The sequence below is a fragment of the Lissotriton vulgaris genome, chromosome 11 (assembly GCF_964263255.1).
Source record: "Lissotriton vulgaris chromosome 11, aLisVul1.2, whole genome shotgun sequence".
Taxonomy (NCBI): domain Eukaryota; kingdom Metazoa; phylum Chordata; class Amphibia; order Caudata; family Salamandridae; genus Lissotriton; species Lissotriton vulgaris.
In genome coordinates this window covers 299,727,225-299,748,046 of record NC_141699.1, presented here as the reverse complement: position 1 = coordinate 299,748,046, position 20,822 = coordinate 299,727,225, and the positions used below count along the sequence as shown (strand labels likewise).

General features: G+C 44.8%; 1 protein-coding gene across 1 annotated transcript in view; it reads right to left on the bottom strand.

Moving 5' to 3' along the window:
* Positions 1–20,822, bottom strand: part of FBXW8 (F-box and WD repeat domain containing 8) — a 599,303-nt gene that overhangs the window by 356,516 nt on the left and 221,965 nt on the right. Inside the window, exon 4 of the mRNA XM_086943265.1 lies at positions 7,821–7,909. Within this exon, the coding sequence (XP_086799391.1) occupies positions 7,821–7,909 (89 nt within the window). The remainder of the gene's footprint in view (positions 1–7,820; positions 7,910–20,822) is intronic.

Here is a 20,822-nt window from a genome sequence, read left to right as displayed (position 1 = left end):
CGTATATATGAGACTCATACAAATCATCGTGCAAGTGGATCGTATGGGAGCTTACTTTTGGCTGCATCTTAAGGCATGAGCTTTTTATCCAATCATAAAGTTAGTTATTTGGTTCATGTCCCCCAGCATTGGTCTCAATGCAGCAGGAGGAAACCACAGCATGAGCTCAAATGTTAGGCCAGGCATCAATGGAACTATTCTCTGGACGTCTTTCTCCCTTTTTAATATACAAAAAAGATTTTCAAGGCAATATGTTTTAATGTACGGGTGTGTAGGTAGGGTGGGGAGATTTCTGTGTGTATATGATGCAGGATGTTTAGGTCTTAATATTTTAAAGGCAATAAACAAGGAAGGAATTCAGTGGCAACTCCTCCGCTAATGCGGAAGAGTGTTGCACCACTTCGCAGTGAAAAAATAAATAAAAATAAAACTATAATAACTAGACATTATTATCATTTTATTTGTTCCTGCTGTAGTGTCTTGGCGGGGCAGTTTTCTGCTCTCAGAGCAGGGTGGGGGGGAGGGGGAGTGGTGGGCACTTTGGAAGTGCGCTTGAATGTTAGGCCGGCACTCTTGGACCGGCCAAACATTCATGTGCACTTTGCATGTTTTCCACCCAGGCTGCATCACAACCTGGATGGAGAACATGCCCAGGCTCCCATTCCCTGGCTGAGCACCGAACCACAGTGCTCAGACCAATCACAACGCTACATTGAAATACTGTGGTTGGCTAAGGAGAGCCTGGGAGCACAGGTGCTTCCTGTTTGGAAGAGGACGGAGAAGAGGTGGCGGCCGGCTGGTGATTTTCTTAAGCTCCTCCCCCCCTTTACCCCTCCCCGCCCCACTACTGCTTCCCTGGAGTGCCCGCCACTGAAGGAATTACAGCCAAAAAACACAAAGTTTTAAGCGCCCACAAATAGATTGCCACTGATGCTACTAAACGAGAACTTCAAAGGCAGCACTTTGTTAATTTCTTCCCCCTCTGTCTCACCAGGTCTCACACTATGAAGAAATGGCTACTTATCCATATCTGGGTTGATGTGTTAGGAACAAGGAGGAGCATACAGGAAACAAAGGAACAGGAAGAGAGCCAGAAGACAATGAAGGGGAAATTACATCGCAGCAACAATAGACACATTAAGCAAATAAGGTTTCCCCAACCCCTCTCTAAGCAGTGTGTGAGTGCAACAGGAGATAAGCAGCACTTTACAGAAAATATACTTTCACACCACTGCTTGTAGCTTCAGTCTTAAGGTAAGTTCTTTTTCGTTCCAGCCAGGCGATGGAAAAGATAATGTCTAATCACTGTGGGAAGCCTTTAGTCCAGGTGAGTACCACAAACCTGCCAAGATGTACACTAAAAGAACCTCTGTTCACACCATGATTAACTGACTGCTTGCTTCTCTACTGTTTCCCTACACTCACATTCGTAACATGAATGTTTGCTTATTTTTATATTGGAGGCTTTGCTTCAAACATGCTGTATTCTTAAGCACTGGTTTGTGTGACTGGGTCATTCAGCGCAACTATAATCATGCACTGGAGGAGAACCTGGCAGCCTGAGATCCTTTAGATGGTATGTACAGGTCCATTTCCATCACCAGTGCACCATATTGACCAAAAGCATTAAATGTTTAGAGGATAATGCATTTATCACTTCAAACACATTCTCCTTCATGGTCAGACAGGGAACCCCAAGATGTCTGCACTCCTTCTAGGACAATGTAGAGCAATGTAGAACATCCACTTTTCCATCCAGCTCATCGCGTTCTACTTAAACCTTGCTTCATCCAAGAGCACCAAATTTATTACAGCTAAGCACTCTTTTGTTGCTTCTTTTCACAACTCCACTGCAGTTTCCACCAATTGCAGTCCCAAGGTAAGATAATCTACCACTTCTAGCAGGTTTCCATCTGCAACGTGGACTTCTCACCATCGTCTAGTTTTTATTTTTCATATCAAATGCTCACATCATCTCCAAATCGGATCCCGGTATTTCTTCCATTGCAAGCCCCGCCACGGCACACACCTTTATGTTTTGTAATCTGGTCTCGTTAAACCAGCACTCACTGACCCAGACAGAATTCCTCTCACTACCAAGGTCTGGCGCCGTCCACATACCCACCTGCGCACCTCTGACCAGCTACACCCAAGCATCAGGCTCCATCAACCGATTAATCATCATGGAAAGTATGGTCATCCATAACGAGGTAAAAAGTTACATGCAGCAATATAGGACATGAACACTGTAAAACACACCTGCTATGTAGTTTGTGGCAACGCCGATTGATTAACCTAAATACATTTCTCAATTGTCCAAAACTAAGAGGATTCTTGCTCTAAAGAGGAAACACCACTGATATGATTTTAGAGCAGGACCAATGCAAGATTTATTCTGCTCCAGGGCAAGTTGCTCTTTTGCTCTAGCAACTGGGCCACAATATTTCCTGATAGCAGAGGCAATTTTGCACAATCCTGCTACTGAGGATGAAGGGTCCTAAGAAACCACCCAAAAATGCCTAGCCCGAAGAACAGCCGAACTCAAAAGTCATATACTAAGTAAATATCATATCTGATTAGTCTTACAAAAGTTGCTTAAAGTCAAATGCCGACTGGTAGAGAGTGGCTTCATTGAGGTTCCACCACTCATGTAACAGATGCAGAGCAAGTGTTCATGCCCCAGAAAAGCTTATTAGCAACGTAACACCAACATGAGTGACAAGAATCCAGGCTTGGATCATGATACCTCAGTTATATCAGTAGCGGTGAATAATGCTACAGTGCCAGACATAGTGACCCTCGAGACAATATACTATACAACAATGGCCGATGGAAAAATGCAAGATGATGCAACACAATGACCGCTTGACAATTCCTGATATTTAGAAATTTCAGTCAGCTTAAAAGTTGAATACATTTATTTAAATTTTAAAAGTACTATTGCCAGTCTAAAGTAATATATAAACCACTTCAAAATCCCAATGTTTAAAAATGTACACTTTTCCTGCTCTAGCTGGGGCTAAAATTATAAAACATTAAAAGACCACATGCTTAGATAGGAAGAAAAAGAGAATGCAGGAAAATGACAGCTGCGTTTTCAGCAGGTCCTTGGAGAGACGTAACTATAGAGTGCTGCAAGGGTATTTAGCATTGATTGCGAATGAGGTAACCGCAGATACCGCCATCTCATATGAGAAGGCATTCGAGGTCGGACCCAGAAAACAAGAATCGTAACCGCTGATCAAATGTTAATGTTCAACATAAGATGCTGCTCAACCGAGCCACAGTGAATTATCTCATGCTGGGTGCATGCAAGCGGCACTCCAAGAAAAAGGAGCCGCATTGAAGTGTGGGATTGTGACTCAGGTTGCGCCAGATCGATGAATGTAATTCGGCCATTTGATGTTTTAGCTAGACACGTCAAATGAAGAGTGGTGGAAAAACAAAGCTTAGCCTTAGCAATGAGAGTTGGCTATTTAAAGAAGGGTAATCAAAACGGCTCTCTGGATGGCAGGGACCTCACAGCACCTTTATCCATACATTATTGAAATATGCTTTTATGTGTTTTTTTTGTTTAACTCTGTTAAACTTATTACACATTATGATCACCAGGCTGTGAAACTACACATATATTCGACAGAATGTTTTATGTAATAAGTAAAAAATATACCATGATGGCTTTTTACGCTACCCATGGATTTTGGCAGAATGTTCTTACGTTATAATATAAACACTTGAAAAGAAAATTAACAGGACATGGGGTTCCCAGGTTACCACAGTATTCATTTGTTTGGAGAGATTTATTTTTAATGGTTTAAACTGTCCTAACCACGCATGGTCCTAAAGCTTTCAGGCTACCTGGAAGGGTTTTGACAGATGGCACAAGACTTCTGCATGTCATGGTACTGCAGGGATCCTTATTACAGCTGAAAGGAGAAGGCCTCGGTGAGGCAAAAGGGGCTGACAACAGTACTTGGAATCCCTAATATTTTTAACCCTCTTCATCCCACACAAAGGGTGCGTCACACGGTCATGAAACAAGCTTTGGATAGGCTTGATGTGGGGTTCTAACCCACAGGTCAGAAAGATACTTCATTCAAGCCAATTTTTAAATTTGCCATCACTTTATCATAAAGGCTGCAGGGAGCTACTGTAAACACACTCACAGCTCACTACACGATAAAGCCCTAAAAAAATGTCAAGTTGACACCATCTTCAAAGTGATCTGTCAGAGTGTCTTTCAGACTAAAACTGTAGAACATAACCTCTATTAAAATAGCTTCAACGACTCCCATCTAAGCCAGAGCTGACATAAAATGTATATCACTTACAAAAAGGGCAATTTATAGCAAAGAGCCTCATTAGTAAAAGTGATCTAATACCACTTAATGAGGTTCTTGAGAAGGCGATCCACACACCAACCAAAATCAAAGAAACCACTGCAGGGTTGAAAGCTTGTCTTGGTGGCTTCTAGGCAGGAAGTACACTCCCCGCAGCCAGGCATGAAGAGGGAACTCTGCTAGTATCAAGGAAGAACTTTGACATCGGGTAATGTTCGCGCTATATAAAATCGCATTAAATAAATAAATAATTATGAAACAGGAAGGCCGTCAGAGGCGGGCGAAAACTGCAGTCTACAAAGGCATTACTGCAGCAGAGTTGTAAAACAAGAAACAGGGTTACCTATTATCAAAACACACACACATACCAAGGAGATAGTTTCCAAGCGCGATACGATCAATAATTACAATGGGTCCTTAATGAAGGACAAAACCACACATACTTGTAATGATTAATGCAGAATTGGTCAAAATAAAAAGTAGATAGAGAGCTGCGTACATATGATAAAACATTTAATTTTGTGTTTTGTTCAGTTCAATCATTCTCAGAACAAATGGGCTTCAATTCCGTTCCATATTTTCGGTAACAAAAAGGTGGTCAATTGTAGCACATATATGTCCAACAGTTGAAAAAGTCATGGAATGCCCTGTGCTGTGAGGGACATATGTGCAAAACCACTTTTGCATATAGTAATGTCTATATGAGTAGCAATGTCTATATAGTTTATATCAATGTCGTATAGTAATGTTTATCAATAATGCATTCCTTGTTCTTGCATGTTTATTTATGATTGTGTGGTCAATACGCAAGGACTAGAAGTGAACACGTGTTGACTTTTCGGTCTCTTGACTAATCAATAGCCAACACCATCTTTAGGGTATTATGATTAGGGTAAAGGTGGCCAACCCCACTTTTTGTAAGATCATGCCATGGAATCACACACGAATGAAAAGTGTCAAAAGAAGTTGATATATTGGTATCGCAACAAAGGTAAAATATTTAAAAGAAGATTTCTGCTGGGGTCCCCAAATCTTGATTTATTCACTGAAAATCACAAGTTTCTCCTCCTGATACAGCTTAGTTTCTTGGAGACAGCATTGACCCATGCACGCTTTCTCTTTAAAAACATATTTTAATTTCATTGTGATCTACACCACACCCCCAACTGCCATAAACCCATCCTCCCAGTGCACAGAACCCGCCATGTTGACCTATTTCCTAAACCTCGTCCCCCATTCACTTTCTTATGGCACAGACAACACCCCATTTCCTACCACCACGCCTCCAGCACATCTTAATACCAGGCCCTCCCTTCTCACTACACTCAGACTCCCGTCCTCCTTCAAAAGGGCTTTCTTTAATGCTAAATCTGAAGTCAAATATGTCTTCAATGTCGTCGTCATCACCAACCTCTCCACTCATACCCTGGTTCTCACTGATACCTACATGTCAGACAGCACAACCCACATCCTATCAGACATCCTCCAAGACAAATCCAACATAATATTTAAGTACAGTGAAACCGCCCTCTGGCAGAGGAAGAGGAGAAGTATCAGTACATCAGTCTAACATTAGCTATCACAATCTTAAACGTCACCACTGTAACTAGCCTGTACATCTGCTTGTTAAATATGTAAACAGTTCCTCACCTTTCATATTATGCACAATCATCTAAAACCCTTTTAATAAAACACTCTGAATGCTTGCCAACTTGACAACACGTGTTTGATGCAATCAACATTTGTGCCATAAACCCATATTTCATATGTTCAAGGAATTGAGGGCAATATGGACAGGTTGTGCTGCTCCCAACTGATGGGCTCGCCCACACACAAGGCCGGTCACATCTGGATCTGCTCTTGATACAAATCATAAGCGATCACTAGTTACTAACAGGTCCATCGGTCAGATCATTCTTGCATCCAGTTTATTTTGCAAGATGTGGCCCTTTCTAAAAAATGCGGCCAAAGTCTCCCTCACACCCCCCCCCCACCCCCCCCCCCCAAGCCTTAGGAACAAGAAAACCAAAAAACATTGAAACTAAGGGTCTCCTCCACATTCTCAACAGATAAGACTTGTACAAATCTAAAAGAACGGTCCAACATCCTTATCCACCTCAATTCAATGACATCTGGTGGAATTGACAAGATTGCCTTATCACCAAAGAGAAGCTTCAACCCCAGGAAACTAAACACAAAACATAGTTTTCTGAAAAGCTCAGACACACAAAAACGAAAGGCAGATCTCAAAAGGTATCTGAAGAAGACTTGCATCCCATTCACTCACTTGCTGAAGCAAATACTGAGGCTGCAAAACTACCATATACAGAGCAGAAACAAGTCTATTTCCATTCTTGTATCACCAAAACCAACAATGCCTTGAAGGAATGAATTCAAGTGTACCAAGAATTGATCACAATCCCTTTCCTCTAATTCACAACTGTATCATTCTCAACAACTGAGAGGACCTAATGTTCTTTTCGAAGATAAAAAAAAACTTTCGAACACCAATAAAATATGAAACTGTCCTTAAACAGGGGAATTTCCCATCCCACAGTGGCTGACTCCATGTAAAACTAGTATCCGAACTTATTTTTGGTCCTGGCATCAGACTAACCCAGCATGTGCACAGAGATCTAGCCCAGTATATGACAAAGCGAGGTCCAGGACCTGTCCTGGGAGGTCGCACTAAGCAAGCAGTCATAGTAGACAGTGGACTAATGGCCCTTTCCTGGGCGTAGCACATAAGAAATTGGTGGCCGCTTACCGTGTTTTGTGAATCTTTAGTGAAACCAGACCTTTTAATCTGTGTCAGTGACAGCGTAACCTACGGACCTGTCTCCTGTAAAGTTCAACTGTTATGTGAAATTCAGAACCTTCTGCTGACATCCTGTGTGCAAGTCTAGTGTGTGAGTGTGTGTGTGGGGGTGTGTGGGGGTATATACACAGTGGAAATTTGACACATGTAAGGTAGCAGAACTCTGTGTGTATGTGTGCATCTGATAGCTGAAAAGAGTGGTGCCATTATGGTTGCCCATGATTGTAAAGGAACGCAAGATGGAGGGTGAGGATAGCTTCCTGAGACAGAGGAAGTGTATTGCCTGCATTCTTGTGCCTGGAGGGTGGGGACCCAGACACTGAAGTGGGGATGATGGAGGCAGAGCTACCTTTAGAAATGCAATGAAGACTTTGTTAGGAAGGAGCAGTTGATTATTTTTTCCTGAGTACTGCCACTATTCCTATTGTTTTCACAGAGAACTACAGACTTGTGCATTTGTCTAACAGCCCATTTGGATACGGTGTGGAACAGCATGGAGAGAGACTGAGAATTGGAAGTTTACTTTTTCTACCATAAGGGCCCTGTGTAGTTTTTATTACAGGTCCAGACTGTTTGATTTTAGGTCTACAATTAGATTCCAGATCTGTTGAATCTCACATGGCTGGTATGAAAGCAGAGACATCCTGTCCAGTTTTGCTTACCCTGCAATGACTACACCATCCGAGGAGTGGACATCGCAGAGGACTTTCCCCAGTTCATACTGCAGCTGATTCACAGCCCCAATACGGTTCTGCAAGAGATATAAAAGACAAGTTAAAGTGGTGAAAGCCCCACTCAGGGTTAGACACATTCCTATAGAAGTTACATATCCAGTTCTGAAGTAATAGCTATGGACAGGAGAACAAACTATACCACAAAGGAATACATATTTATTATAATTATTTATACTGTAGGCAAGGTTACATATTTCACAACAAGCCAAGGACTTACCAGCAGTGGCATAAGGCAACATGATGCAGCCCTCTGCAGAAAGTGAATAGGAGATTCAGAGTCCCCCACATCTCACAGATGTTCAATAGCTTTGGGCTGAAGGGGGACCTGAAGAGTTATGAGCTTCCTTCCGGTGCAGCCCCAAAATTATAACATGGCTTACAAGTGGGAATGTGGACAGCAGCATATATCACCACTTAGCAGTTTGACAGCAGTGTATCTGGGTGGGTTTGAAGACTTTACTGTGCGTCAAACAACTCTTTAGGCCTAATGGATAGTTCCAGGATTACATATTTTGCAAGATATGGGACAGGTCTTTACTAGAAGGAAATAAGGCCGGATTACACACATTGTATCACAAAAACAACTTCAAATAGTAATAATTTTAGGGACATTGTAGACTTCACCATGTATTTGTTAACCCACCAACCAAATAGAGAAGACTCGGCTCCATCACGGTCCTGGATAAAATATTGGTCTGTGAAATCTCTCTAGCTATCAGGTCGGGCTGATGCAAGTGAGTAGAAGACCCCAGCCTGTTCTCCAGATCCAATACAGGTTTTCTCTTTTTAGGAACTAATTACCTATGGTTGTGTCTTCGGTCGACTACATGTTTGTAAGTGACTATCGTTAAGACCACTGCCCAGTCTAACTCTTCCCAATATCACCTACACTGACTCAGTTGTTCCTCTTGGGTAAAATGCCACTGCCCTGGTAGTTGGCAGGTTTACCCGATACCTTTGAAGTAGTAAATTTTTTCCACCAATGGGCGAATATATATCTTCATACCAACGTTTAAGCAAGAATCATATCGACGTGGGTTTTACTTGAATGCTGGGCTGTGCTCAGCCGCAGTAGAAAGCAGCAGCTTCAAACCTTTGAGTCTTGCCATATCACTTCCATCCTTTCTGGCGGAGAGTCTGCTTGTGTCCAGGGAAGCATCACGGATACTGTTAGAGTCTCCCTTCCAAATTTAAGGGAGGACGGCATGGTCTGCAATAACTCCAGACATTTAAAAGAAGTTGGAGGAATTCTTAATAATAAGGCCATGTGACTCTAGTAATGGGTGTGTCGCACCACTGACATCCCCCACAGCATCAACAGGCTGGCCAGCGCTGTCTGTCAACAATTCAAGACCCATAAAAAGTGCTCCTCTCTAATTCAAAACAAGACACCACTAGGCACAAGCGTGATGGAACAGCTGTATATCGGACTATTCTACTTAGCAGTCAACTTCTCAGTTTTAGCTTAATTTAAATATGCTCTCTGCAACGTTGTTGTCGATATATTTTCTGCCGACTCTTTTTACTGCATAATCTAGAGTGCTTGGACTTCAGACCCTGGTAGCCGGAAATGGTTGTGTACATAAGATCTAATTCAGTACCTCTGCTTCCATCACTGGAGTTTTGGTAACTAGCTTGCCTCAATTGCCAGAGAGAACTGGTTAAAAGGCACAGTGGATGAGGAAAAGTGGATTCACAGGCAATGTGTCTGAAGCAGAATCCTACTGTGACCGAAGCCGAATCCTACTAAGCTGGTCCGTGCATATTTCATGGTTTCGTGATTGACGATTGCTTATGGTGCAAGTTTTCAAACAGTTCATACCTTCTTGTATCCAAAACTGAAATAGAAGGGAAGAGGCATCTTATGGGACCATCTAATCTGGGGAGGAATGGGACTCATGAGAATATCTTTTATGTAGGCAGAGGTATGGTTGATATACTGAACTGAATTCAGAGGGAAGAAGGGAAGTGGAGATAACATGTCAGATCCCGAAGACTCTGCGACACAGGAACTGGACTTCCAGACTTCTCCGACTCCGACCCACATCCACAGCAAAGCCGAGACCCGTGGCGGACACAAGAGACGTGGGACCGGACACCCTGGACATCCTGCATTTTGCTACCTGCACTCCTTTCCGGAAACCTTAGTAAGTTATGCATTGGGGTATGAGAAGCCCCAGCCCCGATCACCATTTGCACTGAAGCCCAGGACCCCACACTCCGCGAGTGTCCCGTGGGCCCGCCTTTGCCTTTGAGCTCGACGCGTCTTCCCGGTTCCTAGTCCGTTGGCTAGGGAGCCCCTGAAGACTCCATTTTGAAACTAACTCGCTTTCCTGGTTGCTCCAGGCTTGCTTCAGCTTCCCTGAAAAGGAGAAGCGCCACAGACCTTGCTGGTCTCGACATCCTGCGTGGGTTGCGGTTGCCAAGGCTTGCTGGGTCCAATCTGGATACCGACACCGCAGTCATCTAGATCCATAGTGGGACAGCTCGAATCCAGCGCCTGATCATCGTCGATGCCTCCTGGACCTTATGACTGAAGGGACAAGTTGGACTACTTCACCTGAAATCACCCGACATCGCCTGGTTCCTTCCTGGTCACTGGCTAGTGACCCAGACTCTGTCCCTTCTGCTTTCAGGTTCTTCAGATCTTCAATCCACCTTTGGATCCACACTGACACTTTTCCTCTGGTCGCCTGATGCACTTCTTTGCGGCTCTCCATAGAAAACGATGACGAAACCCAACATGAAAAGACACCTATGCACCCGGCTTCCCTTGGTGAGGTAACACGAGTACTCCGGTGCTCCCGTGGGTCTTGACTCTCGAAGTGTCCTAGTATAAAAGTGTTCCATCCTAGTCCATCCGGAAGTGTCCTTAAATTGTATATTTGTAACTTCTTTGTGTCCCATGGAAAGTCAATGGTAACCAGTGTCTGTGTTTAGACACTGCACACGTCTCCCGTGGGCCTCCTCCTTCCTATCCTTTGGTCGAGTAGAGTAGCACCAGCATCTTGTCAATACCTGGCCGCCAGAATACCTTCTTGACTACCGCCTTGGTCCTGACAACTCCAAAATGCTGTTCAAAGTGCAGCTCTAAAACCATATCTCGTACCACGATAGAGGAATAATGCATCACCTCTGAAAATTAAATCTTTTTCCACAGATAATTTCACCCTGACTTCCCAAAAAGGTCTTAACACCTCTGTCGCTTGTTCCTTCTTGGGCCAACCCCCATACATACACTCCAAGACTTTTTGTAAGACCATATCCTTCCCTTTGTTCTGCTTCGCACACTTCCTTTTTAATGGGAGGAGTGCCTACGTCCTGCACCCACACAACTTTGATGTCATTCCGTGGGTCATCAACACCCTCCTCTAATGGAGAAGTCATTCTTGTAAGGCAGTCTTGCCATCACGTTTTCTCTGCCTGGAAAATACACCATATTGTACAAATAGTCCTTCCTAACCATAGATAACCTTGCAATTCTGGCAGAGGCAGACACACTCCTTTCTGCAGTCAATAGTTTAGTCAACAGTTTATGGTCACTGGCTTGCCCCAGACTAAAGCACGAAAATGTCCTAATGCCCATGCACAAGCCAATGCCTCCTTTCCTATAATCGGGTATTTTTCCTCCACTGGTGTTAGAGATCTAGAAGCAAATACATGAGACGTTCCTGAAGCTCCTCGCCAATTTGTAATGTGGTACTTCAGTACGGAAAAACACATTGAGCCGCTAGTGTATGAATGGTAGTTTATTTAAGCTCCTACCATACAGAAAACCGGTCTGCTCGATCCCACCGCATTGGCTGATCTCAACACAACGCTGAGCAATGGTACCATGGCTATGTCATGCCTACACCAAGCATTCCATGTTACCTGTATCTAAGTAAACACAAACCATAACAGAAAGAGGTACAGATCGTCCTAATGGTGCCTGACAAGTCTAATGGACAATTAAAAAAGAATACAGTGTTTCTTTATACTCAATCACATTTGAACAATACGCCTTGATTCGAGTTGCCCTGAGAGGCAGCAGGTGAAGAAAAAGCCATTTACAAGAAGGGTTTCTCTGGTTACTAGGAGTTATTTTCACTTACAATTTATGCTTTGCTTTCTTGCTTTGTATCCAGCCACTTGAGACTCGACAAGCTTGCTGGGCACTTACTATGTTAACAAGCCCAATAGAAACACCTGTGGCAACCTGAGAGAAAAATAAAGGTGCTGCTGCTAATGTTCAGTCAGAATTCCAGTCCCTCTCTGGATTAGGCCCAATGTTCATTGTGCTTGGTTGGCGTTCCACCATCTTTTTCACTATTCATTATACCGTTGCTTCAGCACTAACATTTGGCCACGTCTTCTGATTTCTCTGTGGCTGTGCCCATCCTGCAGAAAGTAACTGCTTTGTGCGGTTTCCAGTTGTTTGTATATTACTGTAAGACCGCTTCCCAGATAAAAAAGTGTATTGAGTATGTACTGGTCACCAAGGCATTAATGGAAGCGGCCCAAATCCTCCTCTTTTACAGATGCAGGCCTAACTGAGCCCTTTGTGAGCAAATCTTCTTTCCTTTCTTACTGTGGAGTCAGGCCTTTGTTACCATTAATGCTAACATTGAGAATGGGATTCCAAAAGCTTTGAGAAGACAGAACACTTACTTTTCCCAAAAACATGAAAACACAGCTTTTAAAAGGCCAGTTTAGCTTTGATGGCTTCTCCCTATTTTCTTCCCGTTTGCGAGGTCTACACAGTGCCAGGATACCGTCCGGTGTTAGAGGGCGCTTTACAGGTTCAGAAACTCAAAACAAATAAAAGCCACATTCTCTTTTCATCGGGCAGATGGTAGGATATCCTGTAAGATCCATGTCCTATGTTTTAATTTAGTTTTCCTGGACATCTTCGGCAATTGTTTTCTCCTCAATTTAATTTAAGTTGCATTGATGGGTGCTGTAGCACATTACGCCACGCACCCCGCTGTTCCGGAACCCAAGGTTAGTGGTTAATACAGTGGTTATTGGGATTAGTGGTTTACTCTCAAGAAAACCATTCCATGCACTTACTCCAGTTCCTTTGTTAAGTATTAAATTACTAGGATTTAGGTGGGATCATTGGTGGAGGTGGGGTTGTGAGTTCATGCATATGGTTGGTGGGATTAATAGAGGAGACAAAGATGGTTTGATATTGTTAGGTTGAAGGGATGACTTTCAAAGTAGAAGTTCTTTATGAAATGTTGGAATAGACTGAGGGCATTGCAGGTAGGGAGAAGATCCATCGAAAGTAAGGGAGAGGGGAGGTTTTTCTAAAAAACAGAGAAGACGTTTTGAAATATCATGCGATCTGAGAATGCAAAACTGTGGAAACAACAATATTTGCATGTGAGATAGCGCTAGAGTATAGACCTTGACAGGTGCTGGAACAGGCAAACAGTCTGTCCACTGTTAGGCTACCGCCAGCCCAACCCTTCGGCAAGGACAACTAATCAACTCCTGTGCTGGAAGCATTTATAGGGAAATATCTAAATCTTAAGGCTGTAACTTAAGGTCCCACCCCACCACCACCTCTGCTGGACAAACAATGGCATTCCTGCCATTGTGTTCATCTTCAGATAAATAGAGGCTCTTGCCATCTAGGCATGGTTTTGAATTGAACAAGTCGTGGACCAATAACAGTGCTACATGCTGCAGCCCCTGGTAGGCCTAAGGTGCACCTATGCCCTGGGTACCTATGGTACACTATACAGGGGCTCACAAGGGTGACCCAGTAACTAATCAGGTATGTACCTAAAGTACATGGAGTCCATTTGATAGAGAAAGCAGATAGACTGGGGCCCTGAATAGCAGGGTCCCAGGCCAACTAAGTCGAAAACCAGCAAAACACCAGAAAAAAAGTGGGGGGTAACCATATAGTCAGATTCCATCTTCCTACACATGGGATGACGTCGCTCTATAATCTCAGAGGAAATGTCACAGTGGAGAGATTTTACTGCGTAGTTAAAGGTTTCATTAAAGGTGCAGTTAGCAAACAGAAGGAATGGTGCTAGGAAGTGAAGGTTTGGGCGTATAGAGTAGCCATCTATGACTCTACTGGAGTATCTCCAATTGTAATAATGAGAGGTAGAAGACATAGGATGTAAATTCACCCCTGTGTGGTTACGTCAGCGTGAGGCGGAATAGGGGTTCTCTGGTCGGTTAAGGGGAAGTTGGAAGAGACGCACAAAATAAGTAAATCATATTATGCCAAGACTCAAAGTGTTGAACCGGTTCAATTAAATGCTGGTGATTGAGTGCGGAAACCGGTTAAAGTTCTGAAAGGGGAGAGTCAATTCTTTGCTCCTGAGGAAGTGGTGGAGGTTTTAAGGAATGCTGTTTGATTGAAAAATGGTAAGGTGTGGAACCCTAAAAGGGTGGCCTTAGGGATTAAAGAGAATGACTTTGGGATGGTGAGGAATGCGAAGGGGAGAATGATAACACAAGTTCTGTGTGGTTGGAGGATATCATATTTGAAAACAATGAGGTTGAGTCTGCTTTAGGTATTAACACTTAGAAAGGAGTGTGAAAGCTGGAGTCTGGATGGAGAATAGCCTTGGTGAAGGTACTGTTCAAGAAGGGAATGTGGATGGTGATATGGCCCAGAATAATGATGATAGTGAAAGGAGTGTTTAGGTGCCTGAAGTGACTTCAGCTAATTCCAGTGTATCGTACGATGGTAAGAAGAGTTTTACCAGGGAGGATGGAAGATTTTGTGGTTGGTTGAATGAGTATTTTTTATGTTACCTGTCTATTCTCTTGCATTATATCTTATGTTTGCTTATTTATTTATTTATTTGGTTTTCCTTCTCTATTTTGTTTCAAGGGGGGGTTGTGTTATGGGATCCTTCACTCTACTGTTTTCTTACCATGTAATTAATATACTATAGTAGTGTATTATAGGAGGGGTAGGAGTTATGGTTTTCATTTACCCAGATGCAGGTAACATGGAATGCCTGGTGTAGGCATGACATGGGCAAGGTTCCAATGCTCAGCATTCTGTGTTGAAATCGGCCGACGCGGTGGGACCGAGCAAGCCTGTTCCCTGTATGGTCGGATCTTAAATAAATTACCATTCATAGACCAGTGGCTCAAAGTGTGTTTCTGTACTGAAGTACCACACAACACTTCCACTGAGAGAAGCCATGAAGTGTGGTCACTGCTTCCCTTGAGAGAAGCCATGGAGCGTAGGTATCGCTCCCCCTGAGAGAATCAATGCAGCATGGGTACTGCTTCTCTTGAGTTAAGCCATGCAGAGCGAGTACCGCATCCTCTGAGAGAAGCCAGGCAGCGTGGGTTTGAAAATTATACTAGCCATGTTGGCTAAACCTGATGGAACCGATAGTAACTTTTAACATTAAATTGGTAACTTGGTTATATGCCTCAGCCTATCCAGCTGCAATATTTCCTTATTGGACTCTTCGGATAGCTCAGTGAGATAAGTGCCAACACTGAGACCTGCAGGTCATCGGTTTGAATCTTGGATAGGTGACATGGGGCCTAATTATGAGCTTGGCGGTCCACAGGACTGCCAAACTCGTGGTGGAAGTGCGGTGGCAGTCAGGGACCTCTGTACCAGTGGTCCGCCTGCCATATTACGACTTGGACGGTCGGACTGCCACAACCTCCAATAATCCACAATCCATGCCGGTGGCGCAGCGATCTGAGGGCCACAATATGCTGGCAGTGCTGCGGCAGCACCGCCAAGCATATTACGAGTTTCCTCACCGCAACAGATTTTATGCCAGTGAGCCCGCCATGAAACCTGCGGTGGTGAGGAAACTAAGGGGGCCCTACAGAGCCCCCTGTTCCCTCATGGCCTGAAGATGCATGCAGGGGGGCACTTGTTGTGCCCCCCTGCCTGCATGCCCTCCCTTTCCTGTTTGGCATGGATTGCACAGTCCATGGCATACTGGAACCGGCTTTGTCATTCCCATTGTGGTGCCTTTTTAATAGGCACTGCGTTGGGAATGCCAAATAACCGCCCACAAGACACGAGAAAACTCGTAAACTGGTGGACGGCAGGCGGTGAGGTTTTGGCGATGTGTGGAAGCGGAGCAGAGGCGTCCCACTTCCACACTGCCAAACTCATAATTAGGCCCTTGGAATTTCATCCTTATGAGAATGGTAGCTTGATTGATATACGCTCAGTGATAAAGCCTTCTATTTACTGCCTAGAGATTATTATTGTATGGAGAGCAGTACTTAGATAGTCATCATTACTTTAATTTTAGTTCTACAATACATACTATTCTAAAAACAAGCTTATTTTTCTACCTCTTCTATCATTCATTCTTGCAAGAGACGGGTTTAACTGACAATCTTACTGCACATGAAGTAGTCCACCCAACAGTTCATCTGGGCACTGTTAAAATGTGACTATTTTCAGAGCTCCAGCAGGAGTTGGCAAATTGGTGCACACTCTTATGACTCTTGTAAGAAATTCCGTATGGGTTACAGACATACACTAAATTGTGTCAAGCTCTAAAATACTATAGAACAGGTTATACTTTTTATGGAACATCTTGTGGGATGCATTCTTCCTCTATGGGGTTGGCAGCATTGATGGCCTGATTGCTTGGACTTAGAGTCACCATGAGTAGGTTTTTCTCCTGGTCTACAAGACCATAACTAGTAGAAATTGAGTCAAGTTATGTGTTGTGTGTACATCAATCATGCAGCAATTCTGCCATCAAGTTGATGTTTTCTAAAGACACAAATGTTTTTAGCAAGGCATTGCTTTGTGTTCCCAATGGTTATGGCTGCTTCTCATCCTACTGTGAAATCCAGAAGCTCTTCAATTACGTATGGCACAGGAGCATAACATGGTCAGAGTATTGGGGGCATACAGCAAAGCAAATTGTACTAGTCTGAGAAGATCTATTTCCTATTTAGTTCCAGCTGGCACAGACTGTAGTAAAGGACTAATGAAACTGAACTGTCACTCCCCACGCACTCACCTCCATGGACTACATACTACTCGGAGACCTGAACTTCCACCTAGACAACCACAGCGATCCCAAGAGCACTGCACTTCTGGTGAACTTCACCAACATAGGGCTGAAGCAACTAGTCTCCAGCCCCACTCACACAGCAGGACACACGCTCAACCCAATCTTCGCCAGAGGAAATATTTGCTCCAGCCACACCACGTAACCGCGTTGGACAGACCACAACTGCATCCATTTCTCTTTCTCGAAACCCACTGCACACAAGCGCACGCCCGGCTCCCACATGGAAGCTGGAACAAAGTCTCCAAAGAACACCTCAACTCCACCCTCAACTACACTTCTCCCCCAACTACAACAGACGCCAACACAGCAGTGAGCAGCCCCCACCACTCTCGCCCCCCCTCTAGAACACCACGAGACGACAAACAAGAAAGCCAATTGGCTCATCACGGACCTCCAAGAATCCAAGCGCACTTGCCGATGACTGGAGAAAACGTGGAGAAACAGCTAAACCCCGGAAGCACGCTTCGCCTACAAGGCAACCACCACGGCACACCACCACCTCATCAAATCAACAAAGAGAAACTTCATCCGAGACATAAACCTCTTCAACTACCACAATTTCAAGGAACTCTTCGCCATCATACAAGAATTTGCCAGACCTAACAGTGAAACAACCAACGTCCCACCCTCCCAAGACATCTGCAACAAACTCAGCTCCTTCTATCACCTAAATAACAAGACGCTCTGTGATAAGTTAGCATGGCATATGATGTCCACTATTCTAGTGGGCACCTTGCACCAGTCTAAACGATCCTTATTGATGGTGGTTGTAAAGCCAACCTTATAGACAAGCTATCCTAGTGGTAGCATGGACCAGCAGTCTTAGGCTAAAACTTCAGAGAGCATGTAAAGCAAGCTGGTTTACCAAATATAATCCCTTGAGTACTAAATGAAAGGACACCACACAAGGTAAATATCAAATATATATGTATTTTCTTCCAACACAACCCCTCTGCACTCTTTATAAGGTCAGAGATCGAAATACATCACAAGTTACTAAATTAGCATACTATAAGTTGCACAAATACAATTCTGCCCTAGGGGCCTCACAAACCATATACTAAGTAAGTGGTATAAGGACCACTTCAGAAATAGTGAATAGGCCTAGGGCCTAGGGAATCGCTGGGGCTACACTAGACAACCAAAGGTTAGGAAGTAGGAGACCCACGGGAGACGCGTGCAGTGTCTAAACACAGTCAGGAGTTACCATTGACTTATAATGGAGAACGAAGAAGTTACAAAGTTACTGTTTAAGGACACTTCCGGATGGACTATGGTAAAACCCCTTTAAACTAGGACACTTCGAGAGTCAAGACCCACGGGAGCACCGGAGTACTCGAGTTACCTCACCCAGGGAAGCCGGGTGCATAGGTGTATTTTCGGGTCGGGTTTCGTCGATATTTTCTATGGAGATCTGCAAAGAAGTGCTGCAGGCGACCAGAGGAAATGTGTCCGGGTGGATTGGAGATAAGAAGAACCTGAAAGCAGAGGGGACAGAGTCTGGGTCGCTAGCCAGTGAACAGAAAGGAACCAGGAAGGAACCAGGCGATGTTGAGTTGATTTCGGGTGAAGAGGTGAAGCTGGTCTCTGCAGCCACAAGGACCAGGAGGTGTCGATGACGACCAGGAGCTGGATTCGAGCTGTCCCACGAAGGATCTAGTTGACTGCGGTGTCGGTATCCGGACTGGACCCAACAAGCCTTGGTAAACGCAATCCACGCAGGAAGTGAATATTGGCTTCGGAGCAGACCAGCAAGGTCTGGGGAGCTTCTCCTTTGCAGGGAAGCTGGAGCAAGCCTGGATCAACCAGGAAAGCAGTTTGGTTTCAAAGGAAAGTCTTCAGAGGGCTAACTAGCCAGCGGGCTAGCAACCGGGAAGACACGTTGAGCTGAAATGAAAGAGCGGGCCCCATGCGGCACTCGTGGAGTGTGGAGGGCTGAGCTTCGGTGCAAATGGCGCTCGGGTCTGGGGCTTCTCATACCCCAATGCACAACAGCGAGGGTGACTAAGTAGTTGCACTGTTAGCAAAATGCCGGATGTCCAGGGTGTCCGGTCCCACGTCTCTCGTGTCCGCCACGGGTCTAAGCTTTGCTGTGGATGTGGGCCGGAGTCAGAGAAGTCTGAGAGTCCAGTTCCTGTGTCGCTGAGTCTTCGGGATCCGGCGGGAGAGTCGACAAAGCAGACCCGCAAGTTACTGGTGGTGCCTGTTTGCACATGGTGGTCACTCCTTGACCACAAGGGAGATGTCTTCAGTCTTCTAGTCGATATAGAACGTTGAAGGTCCAAGAGTTTGTATCAAAGTTTCTTCCAGGATAATCTAAATTCCTGGGGAAAATGCACCTATCTTTATACTAAAGAAATGGGCTGGATTACCTACTAGGTCCCTCCTATGGGTGGACCTGAGAAGGGGGTGGTTACACCCCTTTTCCCGTTGTCCAGTTTCGCGCCAGAGCGGGGCTGGAGTGCCCCAGCAACTGGTTTGAACCGGGCTATGCATGGAGCACCTTGTGTGCCCCAGGCAGTGTCTGGAAAAGCATCTTTCCATTCAACCAATCCTGCCCCAATACACTGCAGGCTGTCTGGGGAGGTGCTAGCACCTCCCTCAACAGGAAACCTATTGTCAAAGCCTCCCTTGCTGGAGTTTCCCCCAGCAACAGGAGGTCAGACTCGTGTCTGTGGCAGCAGCATCCATTTTGTGATGCTGTGGCTCTGTTTAACTTTAACCGGGTAAAGCAGTAACTACATGTCTTCTCCCTCTAGAAGGGTGGAATGCTACCCCCGCCGCCAGGACTGGGAGGGATAGTATTCCAAAGTGTTTGACACCTTACATGACATGTTTTGATAAAGCCAAACCAAAGTTAGCATTAACCGCGAGGATTATAATGCACTTAAGAGAATATGGTATGGCTATATCATAGAACAGCTATAAGGAGATGGTTCCGAAAGCTGCAGAAGGGCTCAGCTCATGCTAGGGCACCCTCTCACATAAAACCAAGCACTCTGCCTTCAGGATTGTCAAGGCCTGCCATAGGAGTGACTTATAGGTGTATATGTGTCTATATATAAGGGTAGATATAGGTATACTATATCTAAGTAAGGGGTGATTACACCACCTTACCCAAGCTGAGTGATCAGCCTGTGGTGTCAGTTTGGATGGCCAGCCAGGGATGCCATAATACATGCTGCAGCCTTTGGTAGGCCTTGGATGCACCTGTGCCCTCAGTACCTATGGTACACTATACAGTGGCTCACAAAGGTGACCCAATACCTAATTAAGTATGTACCTAAAGTACATGGAGTCCATTTTATGGGAAGAGCAGATAGCCTTGGGTCCTGAATAGCAGGATCCCAGGCCAACTAAGTCAAAAACCAGCAAAACACTAGGCAAAAATTTGGGGTAACCATATAGTCAGATATCCACCTTCCTACACGCTCTACGACAACTTCGATGACCAAGACCACAGCACCGCCTCCACTCCCACCCCCAGTGATGCCATCCAACAGACCCTCTTCACCTGGACCCCTCTCACCCAGAAGACACTGTAAAGACAATGAAAAGCATCCACTCCGGAGCACCTTCTGACCCCTGCCAGCAGCAAATCTTCCACAGGGCCGCCACTGCCATCGCACCCGAACTACGCCACACTATCAACTGCTACCTCGAGATCACTACATTCTCCGTTGACTGGATGCCCACCAACCTCAACCCCCTCTTAAAGAAGCCCTCCGTAGACCCGACGGATCACAAGAACTTCAGGCCCATCTCACTGCTCCCTTTTGCCTCCAAATTCATCAAAAAAGCAGTCCACTCCAAGCTAGAACACTTCATGGAAACCAACAACATCCTAGACACCTGTCAACCCAGGTTTAGCAGCAACCACAGCACCAAGACCGCCCTC